Source organism: Trichomycterus rosablanca, chromosome 21, assembly GCF_030014385.1.
Source record: "Trichomycterus rosablanca isolate fTriRos1 chromosome 21, fTriRos1.hap1, whole genome shotgun sequence".
Lineage (NCBI taxonomy): Eukaryota > Metazoa > Chordata > Actinopteri > Siluriformes > Trichomycteridae > Trichomycterus > Trichomycterus rosablanca.
The window spans coordinates 19,982,788-19,998,454 of NC_086008.1; the positions used below are offsets into that span (position 1 = coordinate 19,982,788).

General features: G+C 42.4%; 1 protein-coding gene across 3 annotated transcripts in view; it reads left to right on the plus strand.

The window, feature by feature from the left end:
• Window positions 1-15,667, plus strand: part of smtnb (smoothelin b) — a 58,140-nt gene that overhangs the window by 20,186 nt on the left and 22,287 nt on the right. For all 3 annotated transcript variants that reach the window (XM_063017757.1, XM_063017758.1, XM_063017759.1), the window contains exon 6: window positions 8,489-8,564. In XM_063017757.1, coding sequence (XP_062873827.1) covers window positions 8,489-8,564 — 76 coding nt within the window. The remainder of the gene's footprint in view (window positions 1-8,488; window positions 8,565-15,667) is intronic.

Here is a 15,667-nt window from a genome sequence, read left to right on the forward strand (position 1 = left end):
AAAAGTGTTAAACAAACCAGAATATGTTTTATATTTTATATTCTTTAAAGTAGCCATCTTTTGCTTTGATGACAGCTTTGCACACTTTTTGGCATTTTCTCAATCAGCTTCATGAGGTGCCACCTGGAATGATTTTCAATTAATGTTTGTGCTTTGTCTAGAGTTAATGTCTGGAATTTCTTGCTTTTTTAATGTGTTTGAGACCATCAGTTGTGCTGTGCAGAGGTAGAGTTGGTAAAATATAAAACATATTCTGGTTTAACACTTTTTTGTTTACTACATAATTCCATACGTGTTCCTTCATAGTTTGAATGTCTTCAGTATTAATCTACAATGTAGAAAATAAAAATAATCAAGAAAAATTATTGAAGGGAAGGTGTGTCCAAACTTTTGACTGGTATATACAGTATATATACCAGAGAGAGAGATAGAGACCTGAACTGAATGTAAAACAATATTTAGCTTTTCTTTTGAAGCCACAGTTTTACAAACCAGCATGGTTGTACACTTGGTTAACTGAATGGTTTTACATTTCCTCATTCAAACATTTTGGATACTTTCCAACCTTGTGGAATTGTGGGAATGCACAAAAGAGGTTGGTACCTACCAGCAGGATGTTTGTCACCTTTCTGGTATGAGATCTTTCAGTGCTGCAGAAATGTACCGTAGCTCCAAAAAGCATAGTTTCCTTTTCAGAATGACACAGCAGAGCCAAAGCTATGTGGACACCCTTATTAATTATTAGGTTTTAGCGTAGGTTTGGTGGCCTGTACAGTCGCTGACCCGATCTCACAGCTGTGATCAATTAGATTGTCGATGGCTGGAGTAGCTGACCTCCTTTCCAGAAAAGTAACAGGCTGTTACGGCCACACACACTGGGAAGGGCAACTCTATGGGTTTGTCCGAAAACCTCATGTACCAAAAACAATTAAGTTGTCCCTGACGAGCCTGAATTTACAAATAAACAACACTTGTATAACTACACCTTTATACAAATTAAACATCAATGAGAATTTATTTACATTTGAAAAGAACTGTTGGTTGCTCTGCATTGTATTGTATTCGTCTGCCATGTCATGCCGCACTGAACGCTAGGATTGCCTTCACCTTCAGTGCTAAGGAAGCATCGGACGCTCCCTCAATATTCAGTCAGATTATCACTCGCAATTAAGGCACATTTTAAGGAATCTAGGAATTTAGACATGTCTTCTTCTCCGGAGTGTGGGATGACCTAAAATGCGTCTATGTAGAGAGATCAACAGGTTTACCAACAGCGTTATGCTCAGGTGTCCACATACTTTTGGCCGTATATGCAGTATATGGAACACCGTCGTAACCCGGCCAGAAGTCTGAGCCTTTTTGCGTGACGGTGGCGGAATTTAAAAGTCTCGAAGTTAACTGGTCGGACTCGCTCGGGGTGCAGTAAAGGTCACATACTGAACGTCTGGTTCTTACAAAAAGTCAGTCGACGGAACAGAATTCTGTCATCAGCAGAACAGTCTCGCCAACGAGGAAGCACTCGCATTAATGTGAGTCACCAGTCGAACCATTAACATACTGTTAGTCACACTGACTCACTGACTTAAGTACCTGTGCAGACACTGGACTGTTGTGGTCCCAATCTACCCCCCCCAACCCCAATACACACACTCACACTTCTGTTTTTCTTTAAGTTTCAAATCAAAACAGCTGGGAAATGCTGCCATCCAGTGGTGACTAAATATATGTTGATATTTTATTTATGAGCCTCTACCGAACTGTTAAGATGATCACAAAAACGATGCAGCTTTTTATGGATGATTTATCAGCTGCTGTATAGATTCAGGTTGACGTAAAGGTTAGAAAGGCTGTTTTCTTAAAACCACAGGGTCATCTAGCAATATCTTTGAGTTTTCCACGTCAGCCAAAGAGTAGATTTATTTAAATACAGCTTATTTTTACCCAAGTATCTAGACTCAAAGTAAGATCAGCCACATGGTTGAGCAGACCAATAAAGGGTTAAGAATCCAGTGCTTGCTTTCATTCTTTTACAGTTTGGAACCACAATGGGGGCCTGAATCTGCAGCAGTGGGGTAAATCCTCTTTATACTAGTTTATCTATGCATATTTTCCCTTTTACTCCTAATTTACAGTAGCCAAATAGTCTTCCGCTGTTGGAGACACGGATGGCATCTGAGTAGGGTATATTTGCCTAATACATGCTCCCTCCGACGCATATCCAGTGCACCGACCCCTAATTATTCGCCCATACATCGGTGGATTCCCGTGTGAGTCCAGTCTCGCGCTTGGAGAGTCACGCACTGATCTCCACGTTCCTGCATTTCTGTACAGATGCTTCGGGTTACTAACCAGAGTCCTTACACAGCATAGAAGACGCCGCCCACTTTTTAATCCACTGTTTTTCTCTCACTCGGCAGACCAGTGGCCGATTTTGTCTGCAATCGGTAGCAAACTGAGATTCAAACTGGGAGAGTTCCACGGGCACATCAAAGAAACACCTTGTGCAATCCATCCCTCAAAGAACCAATCTCTAAGTCAAGACATGCATTTTCAAGACATGCACATCAATAAACGTCAAGATTTTAGGTTAAAATATGCGAAAACTTTAAGGTGGTGTAAAAAATGGGTGAGTCCCTGAGGGTGAGTCCCTGAGGGACGACTTAACTTATTAAGCTCATTAATGTTAAATGGAAGGTGTGGAGCCATCAGCTCGGTCATGTTCATGTCGGACTCCGGGACTCGGATTGTAGTGCATGCCTGACATATATACATACATTACATATATACAACACAAGTTCAAAACCCAAACTTAGTCGGTTAAGCCTTGTCTTTTGCCATTCTTCATGATCTACAGTTCCTCTGCTGTCTGCACCACCCCCACGCTGGCCGTAGGAGAGCCACAGACTAGCATCTGCCCCTTCTAGCCCACGGTGTAAATTCTCTGAGAGCCGTGCCGCATACAGGTACTCTATATGCCCCGTGTTTGTCTCGGGTACTTAAGCCGAGTGGCTAATGGCATGATGCGCAGGGTTACTCTGCTGGGGTTCAAATCCCAGGAAGGGCTCACAAACACAAGTGCATGGCTTTTCTAGCCATTAGGGGGGCACATCAGTACACCCTTAGTGCCGGTCCTAAACCCAAATAAATAGGAGGGTTGCATCTGGTCTACAAACTGTGCCAAATCAAATATGCAGCCGAGTGATCCACTGAGGTGACGATATTGTTTTGCTGTTTGTTACTGTTTCCAGCTGGGGCAGTAGAGGAAATGCAAATACAGAAAACCTCATGATTTTAATATTCCACCCTATTTAAAGATCTCTGGCATTAGGAGTCAGGATAAATTTACATTTGCAATAATAAAGTATCCTTTATTCCCCTGAATAACTTATAACGTATTCGGTTCATCTGAGGTTGAATAAATATCGCTGACTTTGGAAAAAGCGTTTCAGGCAAAGTCGTTTCAGGCTTCTTTGGTGAAATCGTCATTTGAAGGAATTAGGAAAATATTTGGCTGGCCGTTACTCCTCTGCTCTCAGCCTGTCACTACTTCATTTCTTCTTGTCTTATTTGCCTTTAATGATCAGTGTTAGTTAGGGTCATATTCAGCTGAATTTGTACATTCTGAAGCTTCTGTGAGCAAAGGAGGCAGAAGTGCATCTATTTCTTACTCGAGGAAAAAGTACAAACGCTCATTTAAAAAGGTTAAAGTAGGATTATATTGTTACACCTTAATTAATTATTATTATTATTACTACATTTATAATTAAACCATTGTTACTATTATTAGTATTATTATTACAGTATTATTATTATTAGTAGTATTATATATTTATAATTAAATTTATATTATTATTAGTATTATTATTTCACATTTATAATTAAACTTATGTTATTATTATATATTTAGAATTAAACCAAGTGTTATTATTATTATTATTATTATTATTATTATATATTTTGAATTAAACCAACAGTGTTATTATTATTGTTGTTATAATTAAAGCAATATTATTATTGTTATATAGTTATAATTAAACCAATAGTGTTATTATTATTATTATTATTATTATTATTGTTATATAGTTATAATTAAACCAATATTATTATTATTGTTATATGTTTATAATTAAGTGTTATTATTATTATTGTTATTATTATTTTTTTTATACAGTTATAATTACACCAATAGTATTATTATTATTAGTATTATTATTATTATAAGTGCTATTATTATTGTTATTATTATATAGTTATAATTAAACCAAGTGTTATTATTGTTAAACCAATAGTATTATTATTATTATTATATAGTTGTAATTATTATACAGTTATAATTATACTAATAGTTATTATTATTATTATTTTTATTATTTTTATTATTATATAGTTATAATTAAACCAATAGTGTTGTTATTATTATTATTATTGTTATTATTATTATTATTATTATTATTATATAGTTATAATTAAACCAATAGTGTTATTATTATTATTATTATTATTATTATTATTATATAGTTATAATTAAACTAATAGTATTATTATTATTATGCAGTTATAATTAAACCAACAGTCGTATTGTCGCCTCTCCAGCGGTTTGGTGGCTTTTAGTGCGACCGAGGGGAAAATTTTACTGGCTCATAATTCTTGAACTTGTGTGCCATTTAGAGCTGAAAATAACCGCAGTGCAGGATCAGCAGATCCCATTAAAGAGCCATTAGGGTTGAAACTCGAAGTCCTGTGCGGTGTAGCAGTTTACCTGCAGTCAGGAACTGAGCCAGCCTGAGGAATGAGACAGGACGGGAATTTAAGAGGGGGGGTTAGATGGGGCTAAACGGGGGAGTGGTTTGGGTTTGTAGGAGGGGTGAGCTACAGGGACGTGGTGCAGGACTCGTTCTATTCATTACACATGCTGGGAGTCGCAGGAGGACACAGACGTTCCTGGGACTGAAGGTAAACGCTGATCTTCTCTCACTGCTGGTTAAAGTCGGGCTTTCAATGGATAGAAAAAAAGCTTGAGATTTAATTTTGGTTTGGTTTGTTAAGGTGGTCGGAATGACGTCTGTGTGTCTAGAACTGAATGATGTGATGGACTCATCATGGTTTGAGCTTCTACCTTTCAGTTTATTAGCACTTTATTAGGGACACCTACCTGGGACGCACCATCCACATAGCCTGTTAGTGCTGGTTGTGAATTAATCTTGCTCTAGGCTTTTTTTTCATCAGTAAGCACGTGGCTTTATTTTCGTGGTTTGGAGCTCTTTTGTTTGGTTAATAAAAATCCCAACAACACTGCTGCACCTGCTACACTCGTCCCAGAATAACACGCACTACAGTGTTATTACCATGTCAGCGCAATGCTGAGAATGCTCCTCCACCAAAATAACATCTGACCTGAGGGCGTCCTACTTCAGTCAGTGATTGTATACCCACAATGTTGGTTAATCTGTATTGTTGGTGTAGCTTATAAAATCCTCAATTATTGTAAAAAAAAAAAAATCCACCTATTTTTGATCAGCACCCGTTTTCATTTCTGTTCAAGGAAACACTATGATTTTATTTTCTGTGTTTTTTTTAACTCCACATCCTGTTAACATTTAATCCAGATAATCTTTTTCCTCTTAATTTATACAGAATAATTTAAAATATTTTGTATAGTGAAGAAAAGAAAATCTGCGTGCACTTGTAATGATTTTTATCGATTTCACTGATTTCTGCTTTTGACTGATTTACAAGCAGTTTGACTTCCTTGCTTATGTTGATCTAAAAATTTAAAAATACTGCAGCAAAATCTGCTTCCATTATTAATTCAGCGGTACGGAAACTTCCACAAAAGTGTTTTTAGGCTGTTTTATGAGCCATAGAACCAAACTTTAAGATATTTACCTCTGTTATCTATATTCTAATATTTAATTAATATTTTCTTCAAAATTTGTTCATATTTTAACTTATATATGTACATATTTAATCTACAGTATGTTATTGCAGTTTATAATTATAACTCTATACTATATCATTCCACACCACATTTCTGCCCTTCACGTCCTATTTATATTCTTATATAATCTCACACCCTGGTTTTTAAACCATAATTACACTGTTATATTGTGTATATTTGCTATTCTTACATTATCTGTATTTGTTTTTCTTCCTTCCTCATTGTGTTCAAGCTACAGGAGGCCAATAAAACGTCGGTCTGCCTGTCTACCCATCATGTTGAGAAACGATGTGACTCGGCCGCCGAATTCCTCGTCCATAATTACGCTTGAATGCAGCTGGTTTTCTCAGCCCAGTTAAATAGGGCAGGTTTGGCTGCACCCGTTAGGCTGAGCCACACACATCGTGAAGGGAGCAGATTATACATTTGGACACATCAGTAACAGAGACCTCGTGACCATCGTCTGTACAAATAATAGTCTGTATATACAAAGTACATGAAACAGTGGTCAAGGGGAAAACGCAATCTAGCGACCTCCAAAATACAGATCTGGCATTAATGAGAAGCTTGTGGAACACTGCCCATTCTAACATAAAGCTTGCTGAACTGTGAACAATGCCTGTTAATCGACCAGTATTTTTTCCTAGTTGATTCCTATATATAGAGGATCTCACTACATCCTCTGTATTTCTCCACCTTTGTCAGTTTGAGTCTATATAGTGCACCCGACTCAAAGACTCAAACTCAGGTCTCTGCAAGAAATAAATATTTTTATCTTCTTTTTTTTTGTTTTTAGAACTTCTCAGATGTCACAACCAGCTAATTAGGCCAGTCAAACCAGCCGAAAGGGTCCATAATAGTGCGAGACATGTAACGTCACTGTGTTTTCAGTACACTCCTAAATCCGTTATCCCATATTTAGTGGTTGTTTTCATTGTCGAGTGACCCGTAGCGTACCCAAGCACCCGTGCTTAATTCGTTTACCCTTTTTTGACCTAGGACCAAGCATACCAGAGCGGGCTGTATAACCAGACAACTAGTCCATTTGTCGGTTTACCGGTCGAATACAATCATCAGAGAATCGCCAGTGAATTGAGACGATACGAGTATACGAATCACCATTTTTTTTTATTTATTAGGATTTAAACGTCATGTTTTACAAACTTTGGTTACATTCATGACAGAACAGGTATTTACTGGTTACACAAGATTCCTCAGTTTAAGTTTAATCTCAAACACATTCATGAACAATTTAGGATCTCCAGTTCACCTTACTTGCACCTTTGTTCTGTGGGAGGAAACCGGAGCTCCCGGAGGAAACCCACGCAGACACGGGGAGAACATGCAAACTCCACACAGAAAGGACCCGGACCGCCCCACCTGGGGACCGAACCCAGGACCTTCTTGCTGTGAGGCGACAGTGCTATGTTGCTCCCAGAGTTTGCTAAAGAGCGCTGACATATCCTCATTATCAGTGAGCGCCTTCTACTTCCACAGAGGAATCAATGAAACTCGCACTGAGGACAAAAGCGAAATAGCTGGGCCATTTTCTCAGACCTGTAATTACAGTCTAGCGTCTGGTTTTTAGGACGTGTTACTGATGCATTTTCCCTTTGTTCCTAATTTCCTCCCAGTCGTGCGTCGCTTGTTTTCCCTAGTCAGCTTTCAGTCCTTTTTTACGAGACGATTCTGGTCTTTTGAACCCAGACACAGCACGCCAGTTTCGGTGTAAAATTGCTTTCAGACTTTGCCGTAGGACTGGGAGTTTTCCCCTCATTTATACACACATCTGCTTCACGCACCCGTGTAAGCAATTACTCACAGCCAAACAGCAGCTGTTTGCTTTTGCTTGCACCATAACGGACGCTAATAGCGTTAAAGCAGGTGCTGCAGAGCAAACACAACCCAACGTTGCGAAAACTCAATCCAGCTTCTATCGTTCTTGGATGAGATCAGCTAAGATTTAATGAATGAACGATGAAACGCTGTCTGGAATCATATCATTTTACACACGTGCTTCCTCAGTTGTCATTTCTTTACTCTAGATCAAGAATATAACAGTATAAGAACACAAATTTGACAAAATTCTGTTTAAACAAAGCTGTAGGTACAACAAGAGCCCAGTTCTGCTGCTCCTGTATTTAGGAGGCTGATCAGTGTGATCAGTCTGGTCCACAATCACCCCGCCTTCCTAGTCCGTTAAGGTACTGGACTAGTAATCAAGAGGTTGCTGATTCAAGCCCCAGCACTGCCAGGTTGCCACTGTTGGGCCCTTGAGTAAGGCCCTTAACTCATCCTATAGTGCAGCATCATAGGAAGGAATGTTTATTTATGTGTTTGTTTGGGTGCTCAGGTGTATATAACATATGCAATTCATGCATCAACCCGCATTGCCTGAAGCATCCTGTGCAGCGGTTTATCGTTCCAGGTTTGCGCTTTTATTGTCGTTGGCTAGACGCTGGAATTACGCCAGATGTGTTACCCGCTAGCCTTACGATCCTCTCTTTTTATTTATTTATTTATTTATTTTTGTGTGTCCGGGACTCACAGAGAGAAAAAGTGGAGAAGTCTGAACTGGTGGAAAAACTTCACAGCCAAACGCAGAGCAGAGAGGCCGTCAGAACAGGTAGGTTAACCATCATCAACACACCACACCACGTCTTGACCGACGAGACTAACTGGACACAACTGGACGCTGATGTGCAGCACATGGCCAGTATGTAAATAGAAGAATCTTCCTTGTATTGTATTTCTTTAAGGGAGAAAACTGTGGGAAGTAACGTTCAGCATTTGTCCCATAACATTTGGCCAGATTTAGATATATCCAATTCCCCTGCACACACACCACCTAAGGCACTACACCAAGCTGAGTCGGATTCCAACGGACTCCCTAAACACATACAGAAAATCACGCTATGATGTTACGGCTTTTTATTCTTCCATCGGCTGTCATAGCGCCTTGAACATTCCAGCCGATCAGAGTCACCGCTGTCGCACCATGGACCTTTGGCGAGGGGATGGTTGCGTCCCCTCTCCCAATCTAGTCCTTTCCGATTCCCTAATTGCAATTCTTCCGCTGCTTGCATCACTCCTACCCTGAACCAGTCCGACCACCGTCGCTTCTTTTCACCCGTCAGAGCTAGAGTCTCACAGACAGCCTCTGAGACAAGCTAGGCTTCTTTGTGAATTCCCCGCCCTCATCCAGGCATCTCGGACAGCCAGCAGAGGTTGAATTTCACAGGGAATGTTGAACCCCATAGACAACCCTCTGTCTGTTAAGCAGCCAGTCAGGTTGAGATTCAAGCCCAAGACCTCAATGGCGGGAAGGCGTTAGCCAGCCGAGCCACCAAAGGCCGCAGATTCAGTCTGTTAAGCGCCCGTCCAGGCCGGTACCACAGCCGAGAGTCAAACTCGAGAGCTTTAGATTGATCATCTGATGTTTCTACTGCAAGGTCAAGCTTGGGGAAACACTGGGAGCTAAATGGGAGAACTGGGAAACCAACTCTCACCGTAAGCAAAGCGGAGGGCGTCTGATCTAGCTTCCTGTACCTGCTGCTCCTCTGTAATTCAGACGATGTATATAATAATATAATAACGGGTTTGGAGTTTGTGGCCGGAGCAGTAGTTTGTGAAGCGGGTGTAGTCAAGGGCGTCTTCAAAAATGGAATCTTCTTTTGACGATCGGTGTGTCCACATGCCAGACATTAAACCCCCTCTTTTGTTTTATTTAAGATTTAGAAACACTCACTGCCGGGCACATTCCTGTAACGCGCTATATTTACTCGCCCGGGAAGTTTAGGTACCGGCTTTTCAACACTGACCCAGAATTTACGGTTTTGCTCGTCCGTACTTAGCTCCTCTAACCGCTCGTTTTGGCCGAGGAGAGCCGGGACAGTTCGGGAAGCCGGCGTTTGTTACTCGATACACAAAGAAAGCGGAAGTTTGAGGCCAGGACAGGACAGGGAGGAGTGGGGTCAGACTGGGGATCCGTGGTGAGGAGAGTAGACGGGAACACGCGTTTTGTCCCCGGGTGCGATTCGTCTGAGGCTAAAAAGAAAAGATGTAAACACTATAAACGTTGTTTTGTTCTCTAGAATGAACTCACAAGTGTGGCCAAAAGTATTCTTACAGCCCATTCCCCCACCTTTGCAGCACTTATTACTCCAAACAATGCCCACAATGTTTGGAGTGTGTCTGTGGGGATTTGTGCCAGTTCAGTCGAAAGCAGAGCATTTGTGAGGTCAGGTACAGAAGGTCTGGATCACCCCCTGCCAATCTGGCCGTTTCCAATTCCCGCGTGCCACCACCCCTGCTCTGACCGAGGAGAGCCACAGACTAGCATTCGCCCTCCGCCTCCATTCACCTGCCAACTGCGGGTTCTAATAGAGAGCCGCACCTCGTACAGAGAGTCCCGCCATGTCGACCAGCAGGTGTATAAAAACAACAGTTTGTTCCGGCCTGACCCACGAAGACGTGGCTTGGCACATTAGAAGTGTGTCTGTTGGAATTTGTGCCAGTGCAGTCAAAAGTAGAGCAGAGTAGGCCTGGTTTGCAACCGTTTCACCGTGGCTGAACCTTTCCGTTTCCAATTCCCACTCGCACCAACCCTGCTCTGACCGAGGAGAGCCGCAGACTAGCACTCACCCCCTTTGGCATGCACTCACCAGATCAGTTCTAGATATTAACACGTTTAATGGCATATACGTGACTCCAGGTATCTTGACTTTAAAGGTGTAAAATAGTATATTAAATATTTTACTAGTAATCAAACCCAACAGCGAAGGCCGAAAGGTTCTCGTGGTAAACGTTTGATCACAGACTTCTGCAGCGCTCCGGTCGAGAGATTCAGAGGAAATCCTTTCCACACTATCAGAAATGAGTCATCTGAGAGGATGTTTATCTTCAGTGTGATTTGGACCCTCGGACGCAGCTAAAGCAACAGTGGCTACTAAAAAAAAAGCAAACTTCCTTGGGCATCTCGCTCAGAGCAATCAGGGGTTAGGGGGCATGTAGTGGCGCTGAATATGTCACTAACTATACACACAGCCAGACTGAGCTCATGTTTATTCCTGCGCTTATAGGGTCTCCAGGCCAAGATCGGGTCATTTTACTAAATGACGCTTCCACAAACTGTCCACAAACTTTCGGCCGTACATTTCTTGCTTAATTGTCCATTTTGCCTGGTTTCTAAACACGTAGAGAGCATCCCTACATGTTTAGAGCATCCCAAACGAACCAGGACTTTGCGGTCATTGTTAGATCTATTCATTGTTCTGCCCTCGGAGCACTTCTATCCGTCCCAGCTCGGCCAGTTTGCCGTGATTGGTTGCCGTTGTGGATCGTGAAATCCTCCACGTGAGCGTCTTTCGTCGGCTTCATTGTAAGCAGTCATGCATTTCTTCAAGCATCGTTCACACACAAAAGCTTATTTTTGTGTATAATCAGGAACAGTTTGGAAGAATCTGAGTATTTTCTCACAATAACAGCTTTTTTTTTTTGGTCTACGTGACAGGCCGACCACTAACGCATTCTTTCAAGACCTCAAGGCTGAGAGGCTGAGAGGCTTTCTGCTGTTTAAGACGTTCTGCTGCCACATAATGAACCCAGAGGACGAGTAAACAACAATAAAAAATAGCTAAAAACTTACAAACACAATTCCACAGAGATCAGGACTGTATTTAATTACAATCAGTACCAACGTATGGTATTTAAAATGTGTTACCAGGACGTGTAACTTTCTGTAATCATTTGGAGACACCAGTCGTAAACGTGGATTTTTCTTCATTCTATTTTAATAGAACGCTTCAGCTGCTCTGCGTTGTCATAAATTAAGCTTTATTAGCTTCCATACCTTATCAGTGTGTGGCAGGTATGGACTGCAGGCAGGCCGGTCTAGCACCAGCGCTTTCTCCTTACGAAGCTTGGCATTGACCTGCTGAAACAAGTTGGGACGTACCTTAAGACAATAATACGACAGCGTCGATGTTTCCTTCACAGATCACAAGCTGGTTATAATCCAGATGGTCCTTCTCCATTTGAAAGTCAGACTCCTCAGACTCCAGCTCGTTTCCACTTTGCATCAGTCCGTCGCGGGTGAGCTTACGTGTAGAGGATGCCGCCCCGTTCCCAGATGTTGTTCCTGTATGGGTCTTGCTTTGCGTACTAAAGTCTCTTGCCTTTTTGTAGATGCAGCAACAAACTCGGTTTACTGACCAACGGTTTCCCGAAGCGCAGTCTGACAGATCGAATGTCACCATTTAGATCTGGCTAAATTCTCAGAACGTTTTAATAATGTTATGAACTGTAGAATGTACGCAGCAAGAAGGTCCTGGGTCCCATTACCAGGTTTAGCGGTCCACGTCCTTTCTGTGTGGCGTTTGCATGTTCTCGCATGTCCCCGGTTTCCTCCCACAGTCCAACGGTGAACTGGAGATACAAAATTGTCTGTGACTGTGTTTGAGATTCACAGTGGCTCGGTGGGTAGCACTGTCGCCTCACAGCAAGAAATTCCTGGGTTCGATCCCCAGGTGGGGTGGTCCGGGTCCTTTCTGTGTGGAGTTCGCATGTTCTCCCCGTGTCTGCATGGGTTTCCTCCGGGTGCTCCGGATTCCTCCCACAGTCCAAAGACATGCATGTGAGGTGAACTGGAGACACTAAATTGTCCATGACTGTGTTTGATATAAACTTGTGAACTGATGAATCTTGTGTAGTGAGTTATAACTACCGTTCCTGTCATGAATGTAACCAAAGTGTAAAACATGACGTTAAAATCCTAATAAATAAATAAATAAATATTGATGATGTGCCTGTATAGCCGGTTATAATGCGGCATCACCTGCAGAAAGTTCCAGAACAGATATGGGTTGTTGGAGGGTTAAACACAAAATATTTGTGCCCTGTTTTAATGAAATACCTTTAAAAGACAGTTCACAGCCTTGTGTGGCTTTTATTTTACTACTACTGTCCAAACTTTTTTTTGGAATCGTGGGTGTATTTTAGAGAAAAATCCCCTCAGCTGTGGTCTCTATCTATAGCTCAGTAATTGTTCAGAACAGTGGCCTGAAAAAGAATGCGCTTGAGGTTTGGATGTTCAGTTCTTTCAGCCGACAGTAAACAATTCAGTAAAAAACAGGGTTAGTCAGAAAGGTTATTCTGACGTTTTTTATTTAAAGAAAAGCCGAATGTATGGCGTAATAAAAATCTCAGACGCAGAGGCCAGCGACGTGGACCTGATCTGCTCCTCTTGGACTTGAGTCCTGCAAACGTTCAAATGCAGCAGACGACATAAATCCCCGATCCGGGACAAAAGTGTTGAAAAGCGTTTTTTTAAGAGCGCAGGCCACGGCTGAACAAACACGGGCAGGAATGCCGCGCGCAGATGGCTCGCTAGAGGAAGCTCAGGCTGCGATTGGTGAATCAGCGCTGGAAAACCCAACTGCAACCCGAACTTCCTGTGCAGCTGGGAAACACATCAGACGCTTTAGGGTCGAGTCCTCACTTCAAAACGACCGGGATCTCCGCAGACGCTTTATTACGCTCACGAGGTGCCACACGACTGACGTGGTGACGAGTAATGAAAGTATTCAGCCCCTTAAAAGTAGTGCTTGAACTTGCTGGACATCATCGTCACATTAGCATCACAACAGGCTTTTTGGGAGATTTTAAAGGGTGTCTGGGGGAATCTGATGTTCATGAGGCTGAGCAACATTCCAATTCATCCCATTATCATATGTTTAGTGTAAAGACTAGCATGTTTGTAAAGGCCCACAGAACCGAACCATGAACAATGATTCGTGATCATCTCAACGGCATCAAACACCTCAGAGCTTGGTTCAATGGTCTTAATTTATATTTACATTTTCGGTATTTATCAGACACTTTTATCCAAAGCAACTTACAGTACTATGACAGTATACTGTCTGAGTAAGTGAGGGTTAAAGGCCTGGCTCAAGGGCCCAACAGTGACAGCCTGACAGTGGTGGGGCTTGAATCAGCAAGGACCGTTACGAGGATCTGCTCAAGTTGACACTCAAGGGTTACAACATTGATGTCGGCAGGTGGGAAACGCTTGCGCAAGAGAGGGCCATGTTAAGGTCTCTCGTTAAGGACGGGACAGAACGGTTCGAGCAAGACCGCAGGTGGAGAGTGGAGGAAAAACCTCGACCCGCTCTCCCGGCGGGACTGAGCTGCCCACGCTGCGACAAAGTCTGTGCAGCCAGGATTGGACTCATCAGCCACCTCAGAACCCATAGACAGATTGTCCAGTGAAGATCAAAGGAACACAATCGTCCTCGGCAACCTTTTGATTACTAGTTCAGTACCTTAACCGTTAGGCTTCAAATGACAACAAAAAACGGTTCGATTTTCTTAATAAAAGAATCGAGCATCTAGAAAGTCAGGCAACAACGTCTATACTGTAAAATAAGGTGGTGGTAGCATGTATGAATGGTGATTTGCTGCAGCATGGACAGACAGACTGGTCAGTCCACAATACATAGAGATCTTCTGCTCAGTTCTGCCCAAAAAGTCTAAGGAACCAGCCAAACAACACCGGAGTGGATGAAAATGACACTAAATGACCTCAAGTGACCCAGGAGAAGTTCTGATTTTGGTTCGATGAACCGGGCAGAACTTTATACCCCTGTGAGGAGAAATGGCTCCGAATTGCTCCATCGGTCTGCAAAAGTCCGATCCGAACGTTACAGTCCTCGTTAAAATCAGACGGATTTAAACCCCAGACTGAAAGAGGAAGCGTGTCATTGGTCCGATGAGCCCACCCTGAACATCCTGTGTTTGGATCCCTTTTTCCTGTCTTCCAGCCATGCGCCAGTTTACTTATACACACGTACGGTGACAGGAAACGGCTCGGCCTCCGCCCTCCACCCCTCTGTTTTTTTTTTAAGTGATATCCAGACTCGGAACAGTGTGGGATTCTGGGTGTTTTTCTTTTCTTTAACTATTACCTTCAAAAATGGTTTCCAAATTCCAGACCATAAAATCTCCTGAGCGACTTGTTTGGTTTCAAACCGCAGAGGTGAGACCACGTCTGGTCCTATAATTACCAGCAGTGCGTTAGGGCTGAGTTTTATGATATATTTCCATTTTTGGGAGGTCTATAATTTAATGCGTCTTTAAAGGATGTAAAGAAGTCCCTTCTGTTTATAGATAGCACCCGGTCTTGTTTCCAGGTGGGCTCCAGGTGGGCTCCGGACCCACCGTGGCCCTGATCTGGATAGAGCGACTACTACAGTCATGATACATTTACATTTTCGGCATTTAGCAGACGCTTTTATTCAAAGTGACCGTATACAGTCTGAGCAATTGAGGGTTGAGGGTCTTGCTCAAGGGCTCAACAGTGGCAACCTGGCAGTGGTGTGACTTGAACCAGCGAGCTTCCCATTACTAGTCCAGTACCTTAACCACTAGGCTACAATTGCCCTGCCCTATGATAAATACACAGCTCTGGCATAGAGTTGCGAAAACTAAGAGGAAAATAATAAGAGGGATAATCCACTAGCACACCAGCACACTACCGGTCGGCTGAGCGCCCCCTAGCAGGCACGATTGGCTAATGCCTGCAGCAGACAAAATTGGCCTCTTAATTCTGGGTGGGAAAGATCGGACTATGAGGTCGGGTTATGAACGCTGTGGTGTCCAAGGGCGCCTGTACAGAAAGTGGAGGAGCACAGAGATCGGGGCGTGGCTCTCCGTATGTAAGTAAGTATGGGA